General features: G+C 36.9%; 1 protein-coding gene across 1 annotated transcript; it reads right to left on the bottom strand.

Moving 5' to 3' along the window:
• Nucleotides 1-11,608: 11,608 nt before the first annotated feature.
• On the bottom strand, nt 11,609-16,147 carry LOC143254020 (regucalcin-like). Its single transcript, XM_076508735.1, has 5 exons — nt 15,868-16,147; nt 13,426-13,617; nt 12,856-13,071; nt 12,404-12,550; nt 11,609-12,043 (listed from the first exon to the last, which is right to left on the bottom strand). The coding sequence occupies exons 1-5, from the start codon at nt 16,019-16,021 to the stop codon at nt 11,838-11,840; spliced, it is 915 nt and encodes a 304-aa protein (XP_076364850.1). The 5' UTR covers nt 16,022-16,147; the 3' UTR covers nt 11,609-11,837.
• Between the last annotated feature and the right edge of the window lie 4,035 nt (nt 16,148-20,182).

Raw genomic sequence — 20,182 nt, 5'->3', positions numbered from 1 at the left:
ATACGACAAAATCACGTGGCCTATAGATAGTGCAATCAGAATCGAGAACGAATACGTATAGATGGCTCTGATGTGTAAAATTGTCCTCGTGCCGCTCTTTTACCACAGGGGATCCTAAGTATTAAGTTTTAAAAATTATTAAGTGTATTAACAACAACTATAAAAAACATATAAATAAAACGTTGAGTTTAAATAGAACTAAACAACAGAACAACTCAAAAAACAAATAAAACAGTAAAAACAACAACAACTTGAGTTAGAATGAAAAAGGGCCTTTGGACATGAAAGCAACCTGGGATCTTTACTTTGGGTTAATAATCGCCATTTTACTGAAGAACGAAACGATTTCTTTGTTTTATTTCTGGACCAATGTAGTTTCATACCAGGCCTCTCACATTACTGATGTCTGTGCACAGCATTCTGTTTCGTTATTTTGTTATATATATCTGGTTTTTTGATACACCGCACTGGCGTATCTTCCCGTCAGGGACAATGTTTGTTTGTCTTGTATTTAAACACAAATGGCCACCTATGCTCTGCCCACGACTGGCATCAAAAATTGGTTTCCAGTAGTATAAGTCCGCAGACAAGTGATAATGGATAAAGCTAATTAATTAAGCACACATTAACAGTTGTTGGATTTAACAAAAGAAGAATCCAATCGTGTGTTTTAGAGACAATGTTAACAGTTGGCATGTGACAGATACAAGTGATTCTCGTGTTAAAGACTCGCTCAGCCCAGTTTTTCATCCGATCATTTCGAAATTTTCTATCAATATTTCGTAAATAATTCAAATACAAAACAAAATTATATAGTTTAGTTGCTGAATTTCGCATACATCTACTCGAGGGCTAACTACGCTAGCTTTCTCTTACTTTAAGTGATAAACTGGAGAGAAGACGTTATTCAACGACACCTACCGTCAACTCTTGGGCTACTCTTTTACCAGTTAATGGTGAGGTTAACCACATTGTCTTATGTATTATAATTTATATTGGACGAGTCTCTGATTTATTATGTCATGTACGTTATGTATTACTATTTTAAATACGGGAAATATGAATTTAGAAGTTAATTAAATACTAACATGTATCAAATTTATTTTATTTGCCAACAAGATTAATACACAGAATTTGCTTTGCTAACACAAATATTCAAACAAAAAGTAATATCATTTATAATAACGATTATTACTAATAATTATGACAAATGACGGTTTATATACAATAGGTTTTACAAACTTACAAACAACACTAAATCTTATATCCCGTCTAGAACTGAATATTTTATCGACGATCCAGGTTCACGATGAGCAAATTAATTCTGAGTTGATATTATTACACTTCGCTTAAGCTAGCTAGCTTGATTGGCCTCACACCAATTACTTTTACCGATGATACCGTTTAATGTCTTCGAAGAAATACTTTCATCCAAAGTTAATTTACTAAAGTTTAACAATTTGTAACGTTCGATATCTATAAACGTTCCTGGTCAAATTCTGCAGTTGACCGATTAATTGGCCCCTCGGTGTAGATTTCTGTACGTGGTGATGGGACCTCCCAGGGAAGGTTCTGTTTTTTCAGTTTACCTCCTCTAGGATCTAAACATCCACCAACGTGTTTGCCGTGCGTGGCGAACCGTGAAGGGGAGGAGAGGATCCTGGTAATTAAGAGGTCCAACCATAACACACCACTTTGGCCTTGAATTTTTCTAGACGGGCGGTCTTGGAGTGACCCCTTGAATCAATCGGCTGGTCCACTTGGGCTAGAGTCAGCCAAGTACCAATGTTAGATGTTCTCAACAGGTGTTGTGGATATTGTATCTGATGCTGGTGTTTGGGTATAGTGTTGACGAAACCATGGTGTTGCTGCAGGGTCCTTGTTTGACATTGTAGTGCATCTCCTTGTATGGCTCCAAGGTGGGTGGGGTCAGTGGGCACTGAAATATTCCTTTTTTATTAAGGATTCTCCAAATAAAAACTTAAATAAAATAGTGAAAAACAGTCCATCGGTGAACGACCACGTGTTGAAGATTCTGCTCAGACAAACCTTTAGGGAAAAATGTCTCCCTTTTTCATTCAGAAGGGGCTAGAGGGACTTGCTGACTCTCCAAAGTCAGTAAAGTAGCTTCGATCTGGTGACATATTGGTGGAAACATCCACATCTCAACACAGTGAACTACTCTTGCATTCAAAGACGATTGGGGATATACCTATTTATATAACACCTCATGCTATTTTGAATTCATCACAGGGGATATTGTTGAGAGGGATTTGAAGAACGTTCCCAAATCAGAGATTCTCGCCAGTTTCTCTACTCAAGAATTTTCTCCAGTGAGACGTATCTTCTCACGCAAAGATGGAGTTATGATGCTGAGCAATGTTCTCATTCTGACATTTTCATCACCACGTCCACCTGCTACCATCAAGGCAGGTTATCTTAAATGCGAGGTATGGCTAAACATTACAAACCCTCTCAGATGTTTTCAGTATCATTGGTTCGGTCACTCGTAGACGTCATGTTGTTGTTCCTTGATGTGTACTCTTTGTGGTGGCAAGGACCACGATGCCTACTAGTGTGAAACGGACCCTCATTGCATCAGTTGCAATGGCTCTCACCCGTTCTACTTTCGTTCTTTGGAAGAAAAAGAGGTGCAGTGTTTCAAAACGATTAATAACATTACTTATCCTGAGTCTTGAAAGTTGCTGTCCACCACCTTATCTCGGACATATGCTGCCACACTTCATTCCACTACTACAGTGGCAGTACAGACAGATCTCTCTGTGTCTCCAAAAGAAACGTTCTCCAAACAAATGAAAAGTGTTTTGACCTCTATGGTTAAAACGTTTAATGAATCAACTTCAACACCCATCTCTGTCCATTACACACATTACAGCAAATCTCAAGATCCACTTTCTTTTGTTCTGGGTACGGGCATTTTTTCGGATACATCTTTTCTCCCGCCCTAAGATGTAAAACGATCATTCGTTCACGTCCTCCTTCACTGGAGTCCTGTTCCAACAGTAAAGATCTACACAATCGACGCTGGGCAGGATACATGGAGATTGATAGGCCTCCTTGATATGGCCATCTTGATACAATGGAACTGTTGTGGTTTACATTCTAATCTAGATGACATCAAAAAACTGATTGCTTCTTACCATCCTATATGTCTTTCCTTACAGGAACCATTTCTGAAACTTACTGGCACAGTCACCTTTCGACGGTTTTCTTTCTACAGAAATGACAGGCTGTGTGATGAACGAGTGCATGGAGGGGTTGGACTGTTGGTTATTCAGCATGTGCCCACCTTGTCTTTCCCACTTGACCACGTTTGGAGGACGTAGCCATCCGTGTTTTCTTGAGTCGTACCATCGATAAAACATGAAGGTGTGACATTTTGCGAGACCTTCATATATAGGGGATACGTGGGCATTTGCCCGTTTATATTAAATTTTCTTTTAATGGACAGGAAATTCCAATTTCGTGTGGATTCGACTCTTTCCCATTCTCTTTCACAGGAACTTGGAATCCCTCAGGGCTGTGTTTTGAGTGTCACACTTTTCAGTGTAAAGATTAATGCCATTACTGAACAACTCCCTCTTGCTGTTGCAAACAGGCTCTATGTCGACGACTTTCACATCTCATGTCAGCCGTCGAACATGAGGTATATTCAGCGGCAGCTACAGACTACCATCATTTGTTTTCTGAAGTGGACCACAGCAAACGGCTTTAACCTCTCTCTTTCTAAAACCGTTTGCATGCACTTTTGCCGCCAATGGGGTATTCACCCCGATCCTGAACTCCGTATTGGTGAAGTTGTGCTGCCTGTGGACTCAGACTAAGTTCTTGGGGCTTATCTTTGACCATAAGCTGACCTTTATACCACACATCAAGCAGCTACAGATCAAATGTACAAGAGCACTGAACATCCTTCGTGTCCTCTCTTCCACCACTTGGGGAGCGAATCGATGTTCTATGCTAAAGATATATCGTGCTCTCAGTCGATCAAAACTCAGTGGGCCATAGAACAAACAATCTGCCATTGGTCCTTTTGGCCTTCGTATCCAGGCGCAGTTGGATGAATTGGGTCTGTCCTTGGATAATATTGCTGTATCCACTGGTCAGCTCATCCCACCATGGCATTTTACAGTTCCCAAATGTGACCTATCTTTAAGTCATCCGAGAAAAGTAGACGCCCCTGATTGGTTGTTGTTGTTTTGAATTAAACACAAAGAGACACAGTGGGCTATCTATACTCTGCCCACCACGGGCACCTAAACCCAGATTTTAGTGTTGTAAGTCAGCAGACATACCGATGATCCACTGGTGGTCCCCCTGATTGAAACATTGTCTGTTATTTACAGAACATCTCTCGAACTATCTTTCTATTCATATTTTTATAGATAGTTCGAAATCCGGTGACCGTGTGGGCTCTGTCATGGTTAGTTGTGGTTCGGTAGTTAGGCGCAGAATTCCCTCTACAGCTTCTGTGTTCACTGCTGAACTGTACGTCATTTCTCTTGCCCTGGATCACGTAGAAACTAAGCAATACTCAAACTGCACAATTTATACTGACTCGCTTAGTTCTCTACTATGCCTGGAATTGCTTCACATTGGTTCACACCCTGTTTTTGCTGTTATTCAAAATTGACTGGCCCATTTCTATTTAACATCTACTTTTATCCAGGTTTTCTGGATACTGGGTCACGTTGGTATTCGCGGGAACAAGCTCGCCTACACTGCAGCTGAATCTGTCAGTTCTGGCAGTATCACTTCTGTGCCTGTTCCATACATGGACTATGGTCCTGTATTCAAAGTTTGGCTCCTGCCAGATGACAGTCGACTTAGAGTGAGCAACATGGAAACAAGCTTTTCCAAACAAAACTGTATATTGGACTTTGACCGTTTTGCTTCCGTAAGGATCAGAAAGAGGCAGTTGTCCTATCTCGACTACACATTGGTCACAGTTTTTTAACTCATCGTTTTCCTTCATCAGGAACCGATGCACCAGTGTGTAGTCTGTGCAACACTCAGATCACAATGAGCCACATTTTACTTTCTTGGCGCAGATAGCCCAGTTGATTTGTGCCATAAAACACCAAATAAACCAACCAACTATCCGATTAGCAGACGTTAATCACAATGATAGCTTCCCAGGCCTATAGCACAGTGACTGTAGCTGTTCAATAATAATAATTCTATTTATCTCTCAGGGTGTCGGTTTTTATATGTACCAATAACGTGAGGCTCTAGAACATTCACCAAAGTTCGTTTGGTAACAATACTATCTATCGCTGGTATTACATACACACCTAGTACATTGTTATTACATTCAAGAATATTTACATATTTCGAGAACACACGGGATATGCGAAATACGCAGTCAAGAATATACGTCACATGCAAAAAAAAAAAAAAAAACTAACATAAGCGAAGATACTAAAACAAGCGTCTAACGATAAATCCGATACAACTATCTTATTAAACACGTGACCTATATACTGAAACATAAAGTGAGAACATTGGTATACAGCAGTATGAAGATTTTCTGAACTTCTAGTAAAACATCTGTTCTAATAGTTGTAAACAATACTCTGATTTCACTCTTTAGTCCTGGTTCTGTCTGATTAATCATTCGATAAGTTAACCAGATTCATAAAAAATAGCACTCTGCAGGAACATTTTGTAAACACCACTTATATGATAATTTATCTGATTTAACAAGTCGGAAAGAATCTGACGTAATACTCACGAAGAAGGTAGATATCTTAGGGTTTATCTATAGTGCTAAATAAAGAAGTGAGGGGCGCTTCTTGAAACTGTTACGATGGTGAGTGTTTATTACGTCATCAATACATAAAAATATTTTACAGAAGCAGTGGCTGTAAACTCTTATGGTAAATAAAGTCTACGTTTCGAAACGTTACAATAAAAAATATTTTTCTCTCATCTCGAACTTTTGAAATCCTGGATAACTTATTAACAGGCCTGGGTTGGTCAAGTGGTTAGAGTGCTAGACTCATTATATGAGGGACGTGGGTTGGAATCTCCGTCATACCAAACGCACTTGCCACTTATAATGTTATAATTTGTCGGTCAATTCCACCATTCGTTGGTAAAAAGAGTAGCCCAAGAGTCAACGGTGAGTGGTGGTGACAAGTAGCCTTCCCTCTAGTCTGACACTGCTGGGCCTGGCATGGCCAAGCGTGTTAAGGCGTGCTACTCGTAATCCGAGGATCGGGGGTTCGCATCCCGTCGCGCCAAATATGCTCGCCCTGTTAGCCGTGTGGGGCGTTATAATGTGACGGTCAATCCCACTATTCGTTGGTAAAAGAGTAGCCCAAGAGTTGGCGGTGGGTGGTGATGACTAGCTGCCTTCCCTCTAGTGTTACACTGCTAAATTAGGGCCGGCTGGCACAGATAGCCCTCGAGTAGCTTTATGCGAATTTCAAAAAACAAAACAAACAAACTGACATTGCTTAATTAGGGACGGCTAGCGGAGATAGCCTTCGTATAGCTTTACGCAAAATTCTAAACAACAAACAAAGAAATTTATTAACAAAACTTGGTTCATTGTGAGTTCCTTGGACGTGGCGAGTCTTGTTCGTGGCTCTTTTACTGAACAATAGTCGTCTGGTTTCCAGTTTTAAAACACGAGTTTTGTCACATGGTTGATTAACAACCTAGATCTCGTTTCTGTAGTGATAAGGTTCACGCTGCTAAAGCCACAGCTGTCCAGTAAATATCTGCATACTGTATTTGTATTTAAAAATGACAAGATGAAACGTTTACGAAGTGACTTTATCTACTTTTCTCTGAGGTCTTATCACTTTTAAGCCACGGTACTGAGAAATTATGTTTGAAATGAAATTTAGAAGTTGCTGACCATGACACATTTGATTCATGGAAAGAAGATGGTGTAAATGACCATTGTTTCATATTGTTTATGATTCTGAATCGATATTGTTGTTATGTGTAAGTGTTTTGATATAAACATTATTTGTTTAATGGTACTTTCTGTTTCTAAAACCTTTTTATTTCTATGTTCTTTGTAAAAAACATATCTTGTAACAAATTAATTTGTCTCCGTAAACGATAGTAATATCCGTTTTATTTAAGGGTTCTCTAGTAATTGCCAAGAAAGTTAACTTGTTCAGTACCGTAGACGAGATAACAAGCTGATCGGTAACACATTGCCACGGACGAGTTAATTCATTCTCAATAATACCTATATTCAACGCTAGATGTCAACACCATATATGCTATTTTGTTTGTTTTTTTAATTTTGCGCAAAACTACTCGAGGGCTATCTGCACTAACCGTCTTTAATTTAGCAGTGTAAGACTAGAGGAAAGGCAGCTAGATATTCACCACCCACCGCCAACTCTTGGGCTACCCTATGGCTGAAAAGGCGAGCATGTTTGGTGCGACGGGGATGCAAACCCGCGACCCTCGGATTACGAGTCCCACGCCATGCCGAACCAAAACATGGTGGCCTCTATATATGCATTTGACTTACTTACATATTGTTACACTTGCGATCCAAAATGGAGTCACGAAAAAAGTTTCAAATTGAATAAGCATTACAGTTGTATTTTGAACTTGGTTCGGAGTTTGAAGAGAGCGGTGGCGATTCAGAAAATTCGGATTTTGAAGATTCTTTGAAAAATACGGAAATACAAGCCTTAGATGTTGGTGAAGGTGTTAATGGCCAGTTATCATTACTGTCACATAAGTCAACCCCTCCCATACAACGATTGTAATCAATGCAAAGGATTCAGCATTCCAATCATTGTCATTAAAGCACTTTCTCTTGGAACGCTGAATCCTTTGCATAGATTACAATCGGTATACAGGATGAGTTGACTTATGTGACAATGTGTTGCTTGCTTATACGAGTATGCGCAAGGCTGTCTAATGGTACAAAAAAAATATTTTTTCACATGATAGATATAGCAGTTTACAATGCTTTGGTAGTTTACAAATAACTGGGAAACAACTTGTCTCTCCTGGAGTTTAGACTCGGTGTCATCCGTACCCTGATTGAAGATAACCACACACATCACCCAAAATCCAACGGAGGCCGGCCTTCTTTGGAAAATCCCTTCGCCTCACAGAACGTCACTTCCCAACACTTATTCCCCAAACAAAAAAGAAAAAGAACCCCACTAGAAAGTGTAAGGTATGCTCTGACAAATCCACGAGGAGGGACAGCAGATATGAATGTACTGATTGCAAAGTGTCTTTTTGTGTTGACCCCTGCTGAAAAAATTCACACGAAAGTGAATTATTAAATGTGTCATTATTTCAATACCCAAAAATGACATTTTGTGCATTATTGTTTTGTACATATTTCTTCATTTTGTGTAGTACTGTAAGTTTGGCTTTGAGAAAAAATAGTATTTGTTGTTCATTTCATTTGTTTCAAAAAACACTCAATTTATGGTGAAAAAAAACCCGACATTGGAGCTGCCGTAGCAACTGAAATACTTGGCAGTCAACAGGTTAAATAAGAAATATTGGTTAAACCAAAACGTAATGTATTTATATCACTGGAAACTAAACATTTATTGTTTACAGGATGATCATAAGCTCTTGTATATTTTTACCTCTTAATCCCAGAAAGTAACTAACATTTCAATAGCTAACAAGTTAATTGGATCAGACGTTGTAAACAGCCATGTTGTCAACATTTTCTCCCACCTTTGGTGTGACGAGGATTCGATACCGCGACCCTCAGCTTACGAGTCAAACGCCCCAACCACCTAGCCATGCCGGGCCTGTAAGGTCGGATTTGTTGGAAGAAGAGACGGAACGGCGTTCCGCCTATTAAAAAACAAGTATGGAAACTGTTCCGACACCACTAATAATAATTATCACTTTTTTAAAGGTGCTGCAGGACTCAGGGATGATTTTTAAAATTAGCACATTTTGAAAAGACATTTAAAATAAAAAGATTGCTTTGAAAGAATTAATAAACGTTTGTAAAGAAATTACCAATCTTAAGGATAATTAACAAGAGGTAATAACAAAAGTTTCCAGCTTTACTGCAATCATGTAATACATTTATCATTGTGTTGATAATTCTTCACGATAGTAGACGCTGGCACCATATATATGGCGGTCTATTTAATTATTTTGGAAAGGATTTTTTGTTTGTTTGTTTTTTGAATTTCGCACAAAGCAACTCAAGGGCTATCTGTGCTAGCCGTCCCTAATTTAGTAGTGTAAGACTAGAGGGAAGGCAGCTAGTCTTCACCACCCACTGCCAACTCTTGGGCTACTCTTTTACTAACGAATAATGAGATTGACCGTCACATTATAACTCCCCACGGCTGAAAGGGCGAGCAAGTTTGGCGCAAATGGGATTCGAACCCGCAACCCTCAGATTACGAGTCCCACATCTTAACACGCTTGGCCATGCCGGGCCGTTTTGGAAAGGACTAGCGTGGAGTAAGAGTCCTACAGGTAGGGGTAGTTGGCCCCATATTATTTATCATGTATGTTAGTAATATGCCACTGTCGGACCTAAATTTAGGTTTAGCATCACAAATTGCTGACGATGTAGCGGTCTGGAAAAGTGACCCCATTCCTTCAACAGCAGCAACAAACCTCCAACCAGTCCTAAATAATATAGAAGAATACTGACAGAAATATAGAATAAAAATTAATATTCCGAAAACCCAAGTTATATTATATAACTTCCCGTCTCATTGTTCTACACTTTGAGAAAATCGGGAGACCAGATTAACAAAATATAAGGAAAACATGAAACTCCCCTCAAATTCTAAACTATGACTACTGTATTAGGGACATTTCTACATAGCAGGCTATTTAGTTTTATGTTGTTGTTGTTTGGATTATTCTAATTCTAGCCTTATGACGTCACTTTATTTTCATTGTATAATAAACAACGGTCAGATGGACCAAGCCGGAATTATACAAAATATTTATACATCAAATACACTTAACTTATATTACAAACATATCGATACATTACAAATAAGTGTAACTAAATAGAAAGACTTTTATCTGTATACTGTAATAAAACTAGGCTCACTCTGTTCTGACCACTCTTCTATCTATATATATCACAGTAACATTAATGTGTTTTGTCGTTATTCAAACAAAATAAAATATTTGGGCTACTTGTACTGTATACTGATTGTTTATCATAACGACATGACACTTCAAAGTTTTTGGAATGGAAGGAACCACGTTTGAATATTGTCCCAGATAAACCACAACGTCACTGATCAAAGTAGATTTGTCTCAAGTCATACAGATTAACCTAGGTTTCCACTCTCATCCATTAAGACAAGCGGTATGCCCAATAAACCTTGACACCTGGTGACAGTATCAAAAGTGAATGTACACAGAACTTGTATTTGTAGACAGTGTGTTTTGACGGCGTCTTTGTACAGCCTGATTGGTCAGCAAGTGACATTAGAATATCGTGAATGATTATTTCTACTTGTATGATGACTGTCAAATTGTCACCATTTCAAATCAAAAGCTGTCAAATTGTCATGCCAACTTGTGTATAAAAAATGGTTTACAAAACAAACTCGCTTGTACACTATTAAACTAGATGTATACATCCACGCCAGATTGAAGTCCCCACCACGTCCTCGGGGATCTTGTCTACTGTAACTTAATATATCATAGAAGAAAAGAGTTTTACTTATTGTGGAATGTAACACCATCCGCCTAAAGCTCTTAGTTACGGTGTATGCAACACGTTATGGCATAAAACTGTTTTTTTTTCAATCATTTGGAGACCCGGTATGGAAGGCGGTTAAAGAACTTGACTTGCAATCCGAGGTTCACGGGTTTAAATCTCAGTCGCACCAAACATATTATGCTGTTACGGTCAATCTTAACTATGCAGTAATGACGAGAAAACCCACTTGTAGAGAGTATATATATATGTAAAAACGGCTGGTTTGGGTTGAGAATTTTTTTATGTAGAGAGGCGAACAACGTTTCCACCTTTTTCGGTCATCGTGAAGTTCACAAAGAAAGAGAGGTATCTGACCAATAGCTGACCACATGTTTGTAGGGAGTTGTGTAACTGAGTGTAGGAGTGTAGAGAGCGTGCTGAGATGTCTGATTATATTTATTAATATAGGTATAAAGGTGTTCCTTTGTGTTGGTTTATTTTGGTCTTGGGTTGTTGTATAAGTAAGGCTTCTTTAATGTTGCCTTTGTTTCTTTATTTAGTATTTGGGTGTTTTCTATGGTTACGTTGTGTTTATTTGAATTGCGGTGTTCGAAAACATGTGAAGGTTTACAATTTGTGTTCTTTGAATTTGGTTTTTGAATAAATTTGGTATTAATTGGAATGTCATATTTTGTTACTAGTTTTTGCCAAATGTTGATTATTTGTCTGCTAATGTCGGGAATATATGGTATGCAGTAGTATATGGTTTCGTGATTTGTTAATTAGTGGGATATATTTTTATGTAAAGAAATACCCATGGAATACAAGTATTACTTACGAAAGTCATTATGGTATACAGGTGTTATTCGATGGAATATCCGTGGTTTCCAGCTCTTTCTCGAAGGAGTCATTGTGATAATTTTACTGGATCAACAGACTAGATACCATGGTATATAAATTTATTGAAATAAAGTTTTCATGAAGAATCTATTTTTTCACTACTAAAAAAAATCTGATACAAAGATTTATATGAGTATATTGATAACACTAACAAATCTAATTTAGTTTTAGTAACAAAGAAATATTTATATATATTTAACAACTGTGTGTTCGTTGAATATATTTATATTTTCACTCTTTATCAATACAGCTTTCTCAACTTTAATAGACCTTAACCAGCGAAACGGTCTTGAGGAAATCCCTTCACACCTAGCTCTGATACTTTAAACACGGCACCTGCTTGTGGTTGGTTCTTTTTCTCAACGTCACTCAACCCTACCCATGCGGATGTGACGTACAACTCATCGTAATTTGGCCCTCCAAAACAACACGAGGTTATTTTCTGTGCAGGAAATTTAACGGTGCGTAAAATTTGAGCTGTAATAATAAAAAATGAAGTGAAAGCCTGTGACAAACACATCAGGTTAATTTTTAGTGATGACGAGAAACCCACTTGTTGAGAAATTTATATGCAAAAACGGCTCGTTTGGGCTGAGAAAACACTTTACATAGAAGGTCGAAACGTTGTTCGCTCTTCTATGTAAAGTGTTTTCTCAGCCCAAACGAGCCGTTTTTGCATATAAATTTCTCAGGTTAATTTTTGTTTCCAAAGGGTGACAACCTTAATTTAAAATTATTGAAATGATTAAACTTGTAAGTTTTAGTTATTATCAAACATCTTAATTCAACTTTCTTTACTATTTCCTCTGTAAGATTTAGTTTTCAAACAATTCTAACCTGTTGCAGGATCAATACGAACAACACGTCCACCATCATAACATGCAACCCACAATTTGCCCTCACAATCGATGGTCATTCCATCAGGAAGTCCACATTCCCGGTAGGCTGGAACAACATTGAAATCTACCAAAGTGCGTTGATTACCTGAAAATAAAAGTAATTAAAACCAAACAATTTTAATATTAACAATTCCACTTGGAATCAAAACAGGACTAAAATATATATACATGCATGGGTATAAGAATCCGCATATTAGAATTCCACAAGGAATCACAATAGAAAGAAAAAACACATAAATCTTAAAACTCCGATCGAAATCCTAGCAGTTTAGCGCTCAATACTTTGAAAATTGTTGTGTTTTATGAGTTTAATTTTGGGCGTAACATAAAGTAAAACAGCAGTACCATAAATATACTTGAATGTGCTTTATTTAAAAAAAAAAAGCATACTTAATGTTCCGTGGGTCAGGTCAAAGTCAAATGCATAGATCTTCCGAGGCAAGGAGTCAATATAAAACATGATTGTGTGGTCCAAATTCCACACCATGCCATTGGAAATGCTAATTTTTTCCACATGTTTCCTGAGCGACAGGTTTGATTCAAGGCTGTATAATGTTCCTTGTTCAGGTTCGACTGCAGATGGGATTTTCTGAAAACTCATAGTTCCTATAGAGAAATTTAAAAAAACAAAAACATGGTTACGACTTAGTACCACACAATGTAAATGTCGAAAATATAATAAGACTATATTTTTTGTTTAAACACAACAAATGTTTTTTTACTGAACTGTCTTTGTTAAAACTAGTGTTCCCTTAACTAAATAATATGTAATTGTTTTAAGAAACTTAAAACAGATATAAATTTGTTTATCAATTATAATCTAGTGTAAATGCTATATCTATTAAAATTTCAATCTGGTATATATACGTATTCGTATATGTTTGACATTTTCTGTCTGTCACTACTCTCTCACCAGTTGTGAGGTGTAGTACTTCTGATAGACCACGACCAGTCACGTACCTGCCCATAGTCTCCCGATCCTGTCGCACTTTCCGTCGTTAAAATTGTTGTCAGGCTTGTCCTGATCCACTTTCTGCAGCAACTCACAGGATTGGTTTTTCCAAGACAGTTTCCTTATTTCTCTGTCGACAGTCACTACTAATTTGTCAGGATCTGAGGAGTAAGGAATGACGAGGCTGACGGCCCTGCCACCTACAAGTACGATATCCAAAATATTGAAATGTATAAGAAAATCTAAAGATTTAAAACGAAATGGTACAAACGGAACAAATAAAAGTAGGTTTATATGTTAATTATATTGTACTTGAACTAGGATTGTGTCAAGGAATCTGGTGCATTTTGTCATTACGGATATTTGTTCAGAACTGCAAATGTACTGACTATATGTAGCCGTCCCTAATTTTGAACCGATAAACTAGAAGGAAGATAGCTAGTATACAGCGCCCGCCGTCAACACTTGTGGCTGAATAAGTGGGTTTGAATGATCTTTACTTTTAGTGCGCTCCTCTGACCTCAAAAGGGCTGAGCGATTATAAGTCACAATTCATAAACTTGCGGCTTTACAATAACCACGAGGCTAAGAAATATGTGCGTTTGGAACAAATACAGCTATCACCCATTTATATTTTCTTATGAAATTAATATTTCACATAGTAAGAGCGTAGTTATGTTTAACATCCCTCGAAATATTTTAATCGCAGTTAACAAAACTATTAACAAATGTGTTACAATGGTAGAAGTTTAACTTAAAGATTAACTGGAGTCAACACAAATAGTAATAAAACTCATGAAAAACACTGATCTGACTCAACCTGGAAGCCAGCCGAGTGCTTTAAATGGTTAACCAAGTAAATGTCGCTTTAAAAAATCATTTTCATCTATTAAAACTAGTTATCTTCAGGTTAACAAAGAGAGTTTGCTAAGATGCCGTAAGATCGGTTGCCGGACACAAATCTCAGGGAACAAGAAAAAATAGTATAAGCAACTGCCACGACTTCTATGTTGGAGAAAGAAGCAGAAAAATGGAAAATAGATTCAATAAACAACAACAATTAAATATTCACACGTTTATGAACACTGCAAATCAAATAAACACAACACGACCATAGAAAACACCTAGATTTATGGTGGGAAACAAATATAAAGAAACGCAAAATAAAAACAATTATTCTTACACAACCAAACATGCTCACCTTTTCAGCGGTATTATGTGACGGTCAATCCCACTATTCGTTGGTAAAAGAGTAGCCCAAGAGGGGGGTGTTGGTGGTGATAATTAGTTGCCTTTCCTCTTTTCTTACACTGCTAAATTATGGACGGCTTGAGCAGATAGCCCTCGAGTAGCTTTTTGCGAAATTCAAAAAACAAACAAACACTACAGTCCTCTACCTGTTTATACTCCTGTTTCTAAGACATGTGCCCAGCAACGGTCAGTCGCAAATTCTGTAAACCTGAAGATGACCTAAGAAGGTCGAAACGTTCTCTCCTTATCAATAAAAGTATTAATACCAATACCAACCGCTCTGAGGCACATTTTTATTTCAAGGGGGTTTATAGTCATCAAGAAACACACTATATATTATATACATAAGTAATGTTTATCCAACAACATAAGCTACGAAAGATTTTAAGAAGAGGGCACCAACAACATGTTTTCATTACAGACAAAAAAAAACAGTCCATCAGAAGGTACAAAGTCACTACCTGAAATCTGCAATGTATTAACCTTATCTGTAACCGTAATACCGGTACTTTGAGTTTCACATCGAATATTGTTCGAGGTATAAAGTAAGACATATTTTTACTAAAGTTTAATGTTCGTGGCAGAAAGCACAAACTATTGTTATTGTTTATGTTGAAAGTAACATATTACCACATACTTGGCGAAGTTTAAATGTTTTAACAATATGTACGTGTGTCCGTACAAATAATACAGCTGTACAGTTACAGTAATATTTGTATTTCTAATTCTACATATATTTACTGTAGATTCTTCCTTTTAAAAACCGTATCAGGTTGTTGTTCTGCTCAAGGTCAAATCTGGGTTATAATATTCAAGTGTCTCTTGAGCCCGAGGGGAGGTTCAACCAACACGCTTTTTGTTTGTAACACGTCAGTTGAAATGTTTTTTAAAATATTATTAATATTACAGTTTAATGCCACATTATCAAACAATTGTACAAACTTTGGAGTTGTTCAAATCTAATTAACGTAATTATCAGTGATGTCGAGAAAACCCACCTGAAGAGAAATATATAAGTAAAAAACGGCTCGTTTGGATTGAGAAAATATTTTACATAGAACAGCGAACAACGACCGAAGAAGGTCGAAACGTTGTTCGCTCCTCTACGTAAAATATTTTCTCAAACCAAGCGAGCCATTTTTACATATATAATTAAGGTAATCTTCTTATTAATGATACTCGTAACCATAGCTACATACTTAGGTGAACAACTTCTGTTTCTCGGGTCTCTACATCAAGTCTACAAACGTCACCAGCAAAAACGTCTACATGCCACAAAACCTTACATTCTTCATCCCAATGAGGTCCTTCTCCAATACTAGACAATCGTTTAGACGTCACGCGCACCGCCATACTTCTCAAGTAACACTAAGATAAACTTGGATAAACTAACTTACTAATACGACAAAATCACGTGGCCTACAGATAGTGCAATCAGAATCCAGAACGAATATGTATAGATGGCTCTGATGTGAAAATTTGTCCTCGTGCCGCTCTTTTATCCCAGGGGATCCTAAGTATTAAGTTTTAAAAATTATTAAGTGTATTAACAACAACTATAAAAAACATATAAATAAAACGTTGAGTTCAAATAGAACAAAACAACAGAACAACTCGAAAAAAAATTAAACAGTAAAAACAACAACAACCTTAGTTAGAATGAAAAAGGGCCTTAGGACAGGAAAGTAACCTCGGATCCTTACTTTTGGTTAATAATCGCCATTTTACTGAAGAACGAAACGATTTCTTTGTTTTATTTCTGGACCATTTACACACAAACCCAAAGTTGTATTCTCCATTTTGGTGTGGTTTATATGGATCATTGTGTGTGTTTCTCTGATATTCATGATATGGTTTATATTACCAGTGGGTTTATGTTTCTCTCATGTTTATAGTATGGAACAATATTGTAGTTTAGATGAGACAATGGAACATCATTAAAGTATGATAACTACAAAACAGTATTATGATACGGCAACTATATAACAGTATTCTGTTGTTGTAACTGTACAACAGTATTATGTTGTTGTAACTATATAACGGTATCATGTTATAGTAACTACACAACAGTCTTATGTTATAGTAACTATACAACAGTCTTATGTTATAGTAACTATACAACAGTATTATGTAACGTCTGTAACATCGACAGAAGGACACCATAAGTGATTTCAATCTCATCTTTCTACTAAAACGTTACATGTTTGTCTGGGTTGATCAGTTTCTTGCAGACGTTTTGAAATATAGCCAGTTTACACGATCGTTTTCCAGAACCAATCAATGTCTCACTGTTGCTCTTGTATCACCGTCTCATAAAACGTTTTGTTTTTACTTTATAAAGTAGAATCAACTCTTATCTTCTGTCGCCAGAAGTACAGTGGTAGTAAATGCACTTTGTGTGCACGTTAAGCACGTGGTGTAACTGATGTTTGAGATGTGACTTTATCTCGTACAGAACCAGTTCTGGATTTAGTGTTCAAGGTAATTTTGTGAAGATGAAGGATACTGTTTCTAATGTTCAAGTAGACACGAAGGTTGCATGCGTAAAAGTTGTGTGTTGTTTACAACTTGCACTTGGTTTGTGTGAAGAGGATGACGCTGTATCTGATGTAGTGTGATTCCAAGTAAACAGGAGGATTCTATATACATATGATATGCTGTTGTTCTGTATAAACAGAAGGATTCTATATACATATGATATGCTGTTGTTCTGTATAAACAGGAGGATTCTATATACATATGATGTGCTGTGATTCTGTATAAACAAGAGTGTTCTATATACATATGATGTGTTGTGGTTCTGTATAAACAGGAGTGTTCTATATACATATGATACGCTGTGGTTCTGTATAAACAGGAGGATTCTATATACATATGATTTGTTGTGGTTCTGTATAAACAGGAGTGTTCTATATACATATGATATGCTGTGGTTCTGTATAAACAGGAGTGTTCTATATACATATGATGTGCTGTGATTCTGTATAAACAGGACAGTTCTATATACATATGATGTGCTGTGATTTTGTATAAACAGGACAGTTCTATATACATATGATGTGCTGTGATTCTGTATAAACAGGAGGATTCTACATACATATGATATGCTGTGATTCTGTATAAACAGGAGTGTTCTATATACATATGATATGCTGTGATTCTGTATAAACAGGAGGATTCTATATACATATGATATGCTGTGATTCTGTATAAACAGGAGGATTCTATATACATATGATGTGCTGTGATTCTGTATAAACAGGAGTGTTCTATATACATATGATATGCTGTGGTTCTGTATAAACAGGAGTGTTCTATATACATATGATGTGATGTGGTTCTGTATAAATAGGAGGATTCTATATACATATGATATGCTGTGGTTCTGTATAAACAGGAGTGTTTTATATACATATGATATGCTGTGGTTCTGTATAAACATGAGTGTTCTATATACATATGATGGGCTGTGGTGCTGTATAAATCGGAGCATTCTATATACATATGATGGGCTGTATATATATGTCATGTAATGTGTTTCTGTTTATATGAAGCTGATCTCTGTACGATATATGTGGTATAATGTGGTCCTGTTTATATGAAGTTGATCTTTGTACGATATATGTGGTGAAATGTGGTCCTGTTTATATGAAGTTGATCTTTGTACAATATATGTGATGTGAGAAGTTTCTCATGATTTTCGACAAGGGATGTCCAACTAAGGTAATACATCTTTAGATAATTCATGTTGTAACGTTTGTGTGTGATATCCAGGAGAAATGGGAGAAGAAATATAATTTTGTGTGTGTCTAGAGTTATTACTAGATTTAGGGGTATAGTAAGGACATGTTGTACGAGTTTTACATGAACACGTTTCATAAGCTGCCAAATCCTTGGAGTTGTTGATTCGATACGTTATTATGTATATACTTTCATCTGAAGATTTATCGTCACAAGCATTTAAGCTTAAATACTTGGTCATCCGAGGACATTGAAGAATGTCTGTGGGGCGTACTTTAAAATTAACATGTGCTCACACTCTTGTCTTCTGCTTGTAACTTTGCAGGTGAAGCATGGGCTGTTGATTGATTTGCTGGAATGTACTATGTATCCGACGATTCAGGGTTTCCGTCTCATTGTTCTACACTTTGAGAAAATCGGGAGACCAGATTAACAAAATATAAGGAAAACATGAAACTCCCTTCAAATTCTAAACTATGACTACTGAAAAGGGACATTTCTACAAAACAGGCTATTTAGTGTTATGTTGTTGTTGTTTGGATTATTCTAATTCTAGCCTTATGACGTCACTTTATTCTCTTTGTATAATAAACAACAGTCAGATGGACCAATCCGGAATTATACAAAATATTTATACATCAAATACACTTAACTCATATTAGAAACATATCGATACATTACAATTAAGTGTAACTAAATAGAAAGACTTGTATCTGTATACTGTAATAAAACTAGGCTCACTCTGTTCTGACCACTCTTCTATCTATATATATCACGGTTACATTAATGTATTTTGTAGTTATTCAAACAAAACAAAATATTTTGGCCTACTTGTACTGTATACTAATTGTTTATCATAACGACATGACAGCTAAAAGTTTTTGGAATGGAAGGAACCACGTTTGAATATTGTCCCAGATAAACCACAACGTCACTGATCAAAGTAGATTTGTCTTAAGTCATACAGATTAATCTAGGTTTACACTGTCATCCATTAAGACAAGCGGTATGCCCAATAAACCTTGACACCTGGTGACAGTATCAAAAGTGAATGTACACAGAACTTGTATTTGTAGACAGTGTGTTTTGACGACGTCTTTGTACAGCCTGATTGGTCAGCAAGTGACATTAGAATATCGTGAATGATTATTTCTACTTGTATGATGACTGTCAAATTGTCACCATTTCAAATCAAAAGCTGTCAAATTGTCATGCCAACTTGTGTATAAAAAATGGTTTACAAAACAAACTCGCTTGTACACTATTAAACTAGATGTATACATCCACGCCAGGTCTAAGTCGCCACCATGTCCTCGGAGATCTTGTCTACTGTAACTTATACATAATAGAAGAAAAAATGTTTTATTATTGTGGAATGTAACACCATCCGTCAAAAGCTCATAGTTACGGTGTATATAACACGTAGTTGCATGGAACTGTGTTCCATTCTTGCTATTGCTAACCGTCATGGCCAGGTCGTTAAAGCACTCGACTTATAAACTGAAAGTCGCAGGTTCGAATCCGAGTCGCACCAAACATGCTCGCCCCTTTCAGCCGTGGGGTGTTATGAAGTTACGATCAATCCCAACTGTGCTGTAATGACGAGAAAACCCACTTGTAGAGAATATATATATATATATATAAATGGCTGTTACGGGTTTAAAAAACTTTTATCTAGAGGAGCGAACAACGTTTTGACCTTCTTTGGTCATCATCAGGTTCACAAAGAAAGAAAGAGGTAACTGACCGATAGCTGACCACATGTTTGAAGGG

The sequence above is a fragment of the Tachypleus tridentatus genome, chromosome 6 (genome assembly GCF_004210375.1).
Source record: "Tachypleus tridentatus isolate NWPU-2018 chromosome 6, ASM421037v1, whole genome shotgun sequence".
NCBI lineage: Eukaryota > Metazoa > Arthropoda > Merostomata > Xiphosura > Limulidae > Tachypleus > Tachypleus tridentatus.
Note: the sequence above shows the minus strand (reverse complement) of the source record. Positions and strands in the feature narration are given on the sequence as shown.

Bases quoted from the DNA above. Each gene is read 5' to 3' on its own strand.
- LOC143254020 (XM_076508735.1), bottom strand. From the start codon at position 16,021: ATGGCGGTGCGCGTGACGTCTAAACGATTGTCTAGTATTGGAGAAGGA. The intron at 12,551-12,855 runs GTATGCTTTTTT...TTTTATTTTCAG, and splicing joins CCTGACCCACGGAACATTAA to GTAATCAACGCACTTTGGTA. The intron at 12,044-12,403 runs GTTAGAATTGTT...TTATTATTACAG, and splicing joins TCGTATTGATCCTGCAACAG to CTCAAATTTTACGCACCGTT.